The sequence below is a fragment of the Curcuma longa genome, chromosome 11, assembly GCF_044706935.1.
Source record: "Curcuma longa cultivar G26 ecotype Majalengka, Jawa Barat chromosome 11, ITB_CL_G26_1.1, whole genome shotgun sequence".
NCBI classification, from domain to species: domain Eukaryota; kingdom Viridiplantae; phylum Streptophyta; class Magnoliopsida; order Zingiberales; family Zingiberaceae; genus Curcuma; species Curcuma longa.
The window spans coordinates 26,204,355-26,214,472 of record NC_133871.1 but is presented as its reverse complement, the minus strand read 5'-3'; the positions used below and the strand labels follow the sequence as shown (position 1 = coordinate 26,214,472).

General features: G+C 43.2%; 1 protein-coding gene across 1 annotated transcript; it reads right to left on the bottom strand.

Annotated features, from left to right (window-relative positions):
* Nucleotides 1-2,980, bottom strand: LOC141837460 (flavonoid 3'-monooxygenase CYP75B137-like). Its single transcript, XM_074724855.1, has 3 exons — nt 2,944-2,980; nt 815-1,752; nt 1-651 (listed from the first exon to the last, which is right to left on the bottom strand). Exons 1-3 carry the CDS (start codon nt 2,978-2,980, stop codon nt 1-3), a joined length of 1,626 nt encoding a protein of 541 aa, XP_074580956.1.
* Nucleotides 2,981-10,118: the final 7,138 nt, after the last annotated feature.

The window sequence follows — 10,118 nt, the reverse complement described above, 5'->3', positions numbered from 1 at the left end:
TTACAAGTAGAGATCATCTCTTGCAAGCCTGGGCGTCGGCACCAGCACCAGCGGCCGCGCCTTCTTCATCACGATCCCAAACTTCTCCTCCATGTCCTCCGCCGCCTCCTTTCCTATTCCCTCCACCGCCCGCCACTCGAACGAGTGCACCAGCGTCGCCACCATGTACGACATCATCCGCTCCGCCATCGCCGCCCCCGCGCACATCCTCCGCCCCGACCCGAACGGGAGGTACCTGAAGTCGTTGCCGCTGAAGTCCCAGCCCCGCTTCCCCGCCTCGCCGCCGTCCGCGAACCTCTCCGGCCGGAACTCCAGCGGGTCCTCCCACACCTCCGGGTCCCGGTGGATGGCCCACACGTTGAAGAACACTCTCGCGCCGGCGGGGACGGAGTAGCCGCCGACGACGCAAGCGGCGCTGGGGCAGTGGGGGACCAGCAGAGGCAGGGCCGGGTGCAGGCGGAGCGTCTCTTTGATGACGGCGGCGAGGTAAGGGAGACGACCGATGTGGGACTCTTCGACGACGGCGTCGGGGCCCACCACCGCGTCCACCTCCGCTTGGACTCGCCGGAGGATCTCGGGCTTACGTAGCATCTCGGCCATGGTCCATTCTACCGTGTTGGATGTGGTCTCTGTTCCGCCCACCACCATGTCCTGCCAAATTATAAGATTTCACAAAAAACGAAAGAAACTCGAAATCAAATTCATTGAGGTCCCTTTGATTCTTGAAATAAAACTATAAACTAGAAATGATCTTCTTTTGTTTTGTTGGAATATTTGGAGCAGTTCATGAATGGAGCAGAACAGTGTCACTTACCATAAGCAGAGCTTTGACGTTAGTCATGGTGAAGGGCGTCTTCCCGTCGCAGCCTTCCTTCTCCAGCCTCAGCATGAACTCCAAGAAGTCTTTTCCTTCGCCTACGCCGCCGCCTTCCTTCTTTCTTCTCATCTCGATGATATCTTCGAAGATGCGGTCGAATCGGCGCAGGAACACGCCGAGGCGGCGCTGGATCCCCTGCAGATCCATCCACGCCACCACCGGGAAGAAGTCCGACACGTTGGGCCGCCCCAGTAGGTCGGTGATCTCCCCCACCACCTTCCGGAACTCCTTCCCCACCGCGCTCCTCCTCTTCTCGTCGGCGCCCTCCAGCGTGGCGCCCCACAGCGTCTCCGTCACCGTGTTCATCGTCGCCAGGAAAATCTCCGCGCCGACGTCCACCGCGGTCCCCGCCTGCGCCCTGATGTTTGCCGCCGCCGCGCGCATCTCCCGGCGCCGCCGCGCGTAGACGGCGTCGAGCCCTGCGGGGCAGAGCATCTCGCGGACGGACAAGCGGCGCAGCATCCGCCACTTGGGGCCGTTGGGGTTCCACACGATGTCGGCGTCGCCGCCGTAGGCGATGACGCGGGCGGAGGCGGGGACGTCGCGGTTGGCAAAGGTGGCGTCGTGGTCGCGGAGGACCTCCCGGGCGAGGGCGGGCGAGGAGATTACGACGCCGAGCTTGGCGCCGAGGCGGATGCTGAAGATGGGACCGTGGGTGCGGGCGAGACGGGCGAAGTGCGCGTGGAGGTCAGATTGGAGGAAGGGGAGGCTACCAAGGAGTGGAACGCCGCGGGGACCGGGAGGCAGAGGAGGACCATGGCGTCGGAGTCGGCGGGCAAAAGCAGCGTGGGCGAGGGCGGCGAGGAGGAAGGCGAAGGCGTAGAAGAGGAGGGCCATTGACTCCGAGTGATTGGCGAGCACTGAGCTGAGCAGCACTATTTAATGGCGTTCTCGGGAATAATCATATCTTTCAAGCTGGCCAGAATTGAAGATGCTGAATTTGCCGTTCGCACAATCAGACCTTCCTATGACGTTAACCACTTGCTTTGGCTGTGAGGAGATATTCAAAATTTAAATTTTTATTTTTATTTATAAATTTATTTTATTGTAATTAATTTAATTATATTCTAAAACACTAAAAATATAACTCAATAGTAGTTAGTAAGCGTTGGAAAAGTGAATAAAAAAATAAAAAGAGTTTAATTCAATTAAGAGTTTTGTGGTATGAAAATTGATTTATATTGAATTATAATGATGTGAATCTATATAGATATAGATATAGATATTGATATAGATATAGATACAGATATTTTCTTTCATATTAGCACCATACAAATATGAATTTAGAGTTCGGATTGTATTAAACTTAGTTGTGTGGATGTGATCTATTCGACTCAGTTGCGTGGATGTAATCTATACCCGATTGAATGTTGGATTTTACTTAAACAAATCAATTAATATTTTACCATTTAGATGGTTTGTTATGCCCATTTGGTAGCTTGGCCACGTCTAGCGATTTGTTTTTTTCCTAACAACTGGACCATTTAAGTTTAAGATTTTAATTTAATATTTTTAAATTAAATAAAATTTTTATTCCTGTTGAGATTGCCTTGGACTCGTCACTAACCACTCAGCACCAAAATTGATTTCACGAGAAGGAAGGAGACCACGGGCTTTGCGATCCTGCAAGCACCTCGACAGTGAAAAGGAAGATCAAGGGTGTCTTGACTCAATTACTCCGACGCTTAAGTCAATATTTTGGGGAGAGGAAAAATAAAGAAACTTAATTGAAGAAGAAGTCTTTTTAAGATGCATGCACGCCTACCTATGTATGTAAAGAATGAATATGATATAGGCAAGGGTGAGAGAATTAAAAAAACATGTCTTAACTTTAATTAAGAAAAATATCCATGTGCGCGAAAATTTTGTCAGACGATATGTCCCATCTAGATGAGACAAATGTCTCATCATCAATGGCAGAGCCAGCCCAGGTAATTTACCCGGGCTGATTCCAAACTACCCGGACTATGCTCATCATTTTTTCAAAATTTTCTTTCTTTTACCCATAAATCTAAAAAAAATTACTTCTTTAATGGTATTGGGCCCTCGGGCTATAGCCCGGGTACCTTTCAAGGTGGCTCCGCCCTTGCTCATCATCGACATAACAGCGAAAATTTATGTCATTCATCATTATACTATGTCATCATGCCTCATAAATAGGGATAGGTTAACCACCATGTCATATGATTATTTATATCCTGAGGGTGAGACAATAAGGAAGCGAGATGGAATCGGTTAAGTGTGAAGCATGATATTGAGGGAATAAAATTTGGTGGGTAGAGGAGGCTCGAGTTGGGTAGGTTGGGGGGCAGGTCGAGGCATGACTAAGTGGAATCTCGAAGTCGAATATAAACTCACATCAAGAGAGAAATTGGCTGTCTGATCCCGAGCTTTGGGAATCTTGATGGTTAGGCGTGTGCCCCAAAAGACTGGAAATCTGAATCTTTCTAACAAGAATCTTCATGTTAACTAGAATTTTCACACTGATCGACGTGCATGCACCATGCACAAAAGCACGAGCTACTTTGGTGTTAAGATGAGCATGTTTATTAAACGGAAATTTAAATAATTTCCCCAGAAATGTCGAAGATTCAGAGGCCGACGAAGACGGTTCCGGCGCTGAGTCCGTTGCACTCGGGGCACACCTCGACGCTGTCGTCGTCGCCGCAGCCCACGCACAGGCAGAGGTGGTTGCAGGGCACCACCACCACCGTCGCCACCGCCTTCCCGCATCTCAAGCACGCCCGCTGCGCGTCCGCCTGAGGCCGCGATGCGGCGCCCTCGCCGGCGGCGGCGGTGGCACCTTCCCCCTCCGCCTCCTGCGCTTCGTCCAAACTAACCAGCTGCTCCTGCTCCGCCAAGGTCCGGCACAACTCCACGGCGGCCTCGTACCTCAACGCCGAGATCTCGGAGTCGACGCGCACGATGCACTGCAGGATCCACCCGATCTTCCGCATGCCGTTCTCGAGATATATCGCGCTGCATCTCCCGGATCCTCCACAGCAGCACGGCCTCCGCCAGGCAGTCGAGAGTGCTCGTCGTGTCTCCCTGCCACTCCGCCGCCAACCGCCGCCGCAACACTTCCTCCTGCAAATCAAACAATGAAACGGCTGCGAAAGCAGTCTGAGAACCTCAAACTAAACTAACGACTGCGCTCACTTGAACCCGCCGAAGCTGTTCGAGTTCGCCGTGGTAATGTCCGGCGGTCCGCAGTATATTCTCGAACTCTTCTGCGCTCGGCAACTCCGGAGATCGAGCGGTATCATGCTGCTCCAGAGGTGGCGTCGTCAGAGGGGCATCCATAAGGACGCAGCAACGCGCCCAAATTGTTAACTGGTGAATAATTGTTTTTTTTTCTTTTTTTTTTAAATGAAAAGCTAATAGTTGCCTTTTGATCAAGATACAGTATAATTTTTTCTTTTTTTAAAGTTCATTTATAAGATACACTAAATATAGACTTATGATAAAAGATAAAGTTGTATATATAAAATATAATTCAATGAACAAAATTTAATGATAAAAGGTTAAATTTGTTTGTTTGGATAGAACACTCATCTTATGAACAATGAAGTTGCATTGACGGAAGTTGATCCCAATTGATCGAACTGACTAATGCAAGCTCGAATCTAATCGAATTCTCACTTCTTAGATGCTCCACCTAGTTGAGTGATATGGAGAAATGTCGATACATTTCCGTTATTAGAATAGATCATAAATGGTTCTCGAAGAAATATCTATGATGGATCTCAAATAATTATGTTCGTATTGTTATCGTTATTAATAGATAAATCATAAACAATTTGAATGGAGCTCAAAAAACTATATTGTCGTCGTTAGCATAAATCCTAAATAGTCCTCCCATAAGTACTTGAAATTATACTATTGTTATAGTTGGATCTTAAATGGATGTCGAATAATAAACAATTTCCATTAACACCCGTCTAAATTGGTAATCTTATTGTCAGTAAAACAATCATCTTGCAACCTTTCGCCAAGAAGCTATGGATTGATGAGGCTAGCGACCGTGTAGTCGACCATGTGGGGCCGTTGAGATAGCGAATTCCACCTTTTGTTGAAGATGAAACTAACGAACGGCTTAAATTAAATTAGACAGGGCTGATTGTAGCAATGGGAACTCTTTTTCTCAAGCTGTCGTCCCGTGCTGTATGTGTTGCTGCCTCCTCAATCGGTGCCCGCACCGTCACCGGCGCCACCTTTAATTGCTGGTCTGAGGTTTGTACTGCTTCGGAGCTGGAGGTCTCAACCTCTCAGTTGGTGTGGGTACTCAGGAACTCTTTGTTGGGGACTGAGCTGGAGAAGGATGGAGAGATATGCCTTCCTTTATTGGTTGTTCTTGTGGCTCCTGTTCTCTATAGGATCAAACAAAGCTCTCTTCTGCAAAAAAAGGTGGATCCGCCATCTTAGCGGCCCCACACGACGCAGGAGGGTGTTGCCTGGCTTCGCCAGGATTCGAACTCTTGCCCTCTTCTACAAGTCTGCTGCGTCGTAACCAACTCACCTATGCCCCGGGGGCGATCAAACAAAGCTCTCGCTTCGCTTTCACTTTGTGGTGGCTGTGAATTTTGCTATGGTTACTTTGCTAAGTCATTCATCGATCTCGAACCGGATCAAAAGGTAAATTTAAAATTCAGACTATTCTCTGTTATCTCCGATACATATATCCAACAATCTCAAACAGAGAGATTGTCCAACAAGCTCTACTTAAAGAAGAAAAGGGAGTGGAGATTGAAGAAGGTTGTGTAAGCTTGTCATGTAACTTTCAGTGAAACATTGAAAAGTGAAATCCGTCACTTCAGTAGTTTTATACGATCGGTCTTACGATCATCTATGAGGAAATAAATCGGGAATCTATAGTTGACCACTACGGGGGAGGATGTTGTCTCGGCTTCGTTGATATTCAATCCTTGTCCACTTCAGCAAATCTATCCCGCAATAACCAACTCAACCATGTCCCGGGGATATACCTCCATATTGACTAATACAAATGAAGGTGTTCATTTCTTTTGATATATGATGTGCATGCGATGTGCGATGTGTGATGTGACAATCCTCATGATAAATCATGTCCTAAAAATCAAGGGTTAGGCGAAGGTCAAGCCTTATACTGACCTGACAACGCGAGTCAAAATAGCTCAAGAGGAAATAACTCCACCCGGTGGAGCTTGAGTGAGCCCAAATGTCACTCCGATCTTAGACATTATCTCGACCTCATATGTTATCTTGATCTCGGACGTCATCTCGTTCGTGGGGCCATAAACAGGAGCTGCGAATATTCCGGAAGACACACGACAATTTAAGAATAAAAGAGCGATTATGAGCGAGGTTGTCAGATTTGATTTCCCGAATACCTTTCTATCTGCATATAATGATAAAAAGAAATGGAAGTGATTAACGTTGTCAGATCTGGTCTCCTCGTACACTCCCATAATGATGTCGTTTCAGTCGACGTGAAGATGTTCTCCCAACGACTATATAAACTCTAGAAGAGGTATATCTATGGTAGAATTTTTTTTTCTTCTTCTATTTCTCTTTCGTTGACCGTCATCTCCTCCTTCGAATAATCCTAACTTAAATGTTGGAGGAGCCGTCAGGACTCTCCGATGTCAATCTAACCTCCTACTGAAGTTTATTTCAGGTTCTCTTCCTTTTCTCTGACAGAAATCTTTCATAGGTCGATCGTGCACGACAGATCATTCGTTAATCGATAACTTGATCATTCACAATATTTGATATTAATGTGACAGCATTAATGGAATACACACATGCAACTCGTCTTTACATTCTTCTTTGTTGCTGTTTTTTGCTTACAAATTAACCCTATTGCTGCTATCTTTTAATCCTACAGGCCTACCTCTTGCTTATTAGCTTATTTTTCTGACACTGTTTTCTGAACCCTTGACTGTATGGCATGCGTGCCATGTTTTTTTCATAGTCGCAAATCTTCACTGCTATTTATTTGCCATCGTATTAATTTAATTCCTCAACATACCAGAATTGAATGTTCTACTGAGGATCGTTTAATTGTTTGATATGGAAGAAGCTCAAAAGCAGCAGCAGCAACAGCAGCAGATGAAGCAGCAGCAGCCATCGTCAGACGACGACGACGGCGGCGATGGCGGCGATGGCGGCGATGGCGGAACGACAACCCTAGAAAAATCCACTTTACTAATCAACTCCTGCGCCTCCTTCAGCTTCTTGGTGACCCTCTGATTGACGGAGACGCAATTCCACGACCAGCCTCCGAGGCACTGCATCGCCTTGTAGTCCTGTTGGATGGCGGCGACCTTAGATACAAACGCCTCGGCCCGGCTCTTCCACAGTCGAGCTTCTTCGGTGACGGTTTTACCGTTGCGCTCAGCCTCATTGATGGTCCGGTTGACGTCTTCCAGCTTGACCCTCAATAGCTCCAGGTCTCTGTGCAAGTCCTCGACGCCAGATCGAGGCCTGGTGAGGTAGATCGTAGCTGCAACCCATATCCTGTCGAGGAGTTTACCGATGTCCATGGAGGGATTCATGGCCGGCGATCGAGGCGAAACAACGAATGCTTGGATGGCAATCAGTGGAGAAGGAATTGGGAAGAGGGAGCCTACTGAACTTATAGCAATCCAGAAGCGAATTAGGAAAGGAAAGGGACTGAGGCAGTGGACTGGAAGTCAATATATAGACATGAGCAGTAGTCTTGTCATGTGTTATTTTTCAGTATTTGATTTGTTTAAAATACTTTTAAATCTCTGATATTTAATTTTTTTAAAAAAAATATTCTTAATCAACAGAGTAATTAAAAGAACATTTAAAAAATAAAAAATAAAAAACCTATGGATTCCATATTCCTTTTGAATGGAGTTATATTGTTCTCCTGTACTTTTCAGCACAGTCCCCCACCAATCCATGAAGAGAGGCATCTGAGTGACCATGAAGAGAGGAATCTGAAACCCAAGTATGTTGTTTGTGCCTGACTCCTCCTTGCTTAAACACGAAAATTATTATTTACAAAATCACTCTAATATTGTTAAAATCATTATAAAATTATTATTTACTATGATATATTTTTAGAATTTACGGTACTATTATAATAAATAATCTTTATAGTGATATGAAATATAAAATATCAAATACAGACTCCTAATAAATGATTATTTCATTCAAAAGAAACTCTTATAGATTTTACATGCTCGTTAAACATCTTGTATTATAAATTCTTCGTGAGTGGATCAATTAATATCATGAAATTCATATTAATATACTTAATTGATATTTGATCAATTTGAATTCAAAATTTTAATGTTGATATATTTAAACTTCGATAAATTATAATTTTTTAAAAATATAATTCAAAAATTTTATTATCATAATTGATCCTCAATGATCTATCAATACCATTGACAATCTACAATTCTATAATAAAGTTTCGTAGTCATATCTCCTAATTGGATACCTCCTAGCATGTTATGAATTTTGTCTACATGATCAAAGTAGTTATAAACAGTTGTTCGTTATAGCTCTTCCCGTCATCATAAAAAATATAACTTAAAATGGATCTCCTATTATTCAATGTGCTAAAAATAATTTCACTCATCCCAAATGTCCCACTATTGCCGATCCCACAATAAGAAACAGATACATAAATTAGGTATCGAGCAGGACCCCAGGTGGGAGGGCATTCCGCGATTATAAATCCTGCTATTCGATCCGTGCCCAATGCAATAAATCTATCATTGAATATGAATATTCAATTATCCGTTGATGATCAGTGTTGCCTCTTTAATTGATAGATACACAATTCCACGACCAGTCTTCGAGACACCGCATCACTTTGTAATCTTATCGGATGGCGGCGGCGGCGACCTCCATAGATACAAACTCCTCGGTCTCACACTTCCACCGGTGGCGGTTTGCCCGTTGCGCTCAGCCTCATCGATGGTCTGGTCGACGTCTTTTAGTTTGACCTATTGGATTTAATCGTGGGCTTAATTTTAATTTGTATATGCGGATACGAACCGAACCCATTTAAGTGATCTAACTAAAGTTTATTGGATTTCAGATTATCAAATGTGGATTAAATATGTAGAAACCATTAGCCCGATCTATTATTATCTATGGATGGATAACGAATCACTATATATAGGATTTAGTCCATTTTACAGTAATGCCTCCAACAAAATATAGTATTGGAGTGTGCCACACTATCAATCCCAACGAGCTCATCACTTGTTCTTCTTGCTTAACCTTTTGGTGCCGAGGAAACTCTGTTGGAATTGTGAATGGAAAAAAAAAAACTTAATTGTGAATGAGAATTTTTAATTTTACATTAAGAGTTTTATGACTTCGAGGTTGATTTATAATAAATAACAGAATATGAATAAGGAGATACACTCTCTCTCACGCATAAACTCGTATGGGATGCAAATTCAAGATCTAAATTATACTCAATTAAAATGATTTATGTGCGAGCACGATTTATACATGCTGAATGTTGGACCAAACGGATCAATCTTTGGTTTGTCAACCAAATTTATTTTACTACTTACTCAAATAAGTAACATATGCATTAATGGTCGAACCTGAAATGTTTGATGTTAATAGCGGATCTATAATAGCTCGGACATAAATAGCTGACTATTAATAGTCGGCGGTTGACATTTTGAGTAAGGCGATTAAAGACGATAAATGATATTTATTCAATCATTTAATGCTACAAAGGGTCTGAACTCCTATATAAGAAAAATGTGATCACAGATAGATAAGCAAAAACTCCATTCACTTTCGTTCCCAATATTTCTTCCATAAGTATTTGAAATTATGCTATTGCTATCGTTAGATCTTAAATAATGGATCATGTTGAATAACTATGTCTATATTATCGTTATTAGTATAAATTTTAAACAAATTCCATTAATAGCAATCGGCTAGTGACAATGTCAAAAACATAAAGAGATAGAAAGAATAAAGAGGAACATAAAAGAGAAGACAATTACTTCATTGATAATTGTTATAGGCTAACAAATCTATTTATATAGATTGTCAAAGTAACATATGAAAAATATGATAATAATAAATATGAAAATACAGATAAATATGATTGAAATTATAGTAAATTTCTTTGATTCCATTAATGTACTTAATCTTTATCCTCGTTAGACAATAATGCATAGATGGAGGAAACAAGTGCAAGCATGAAGTTTTTACAAGTTTAAAGAGGTCTGAAACAAATAATCTTCCA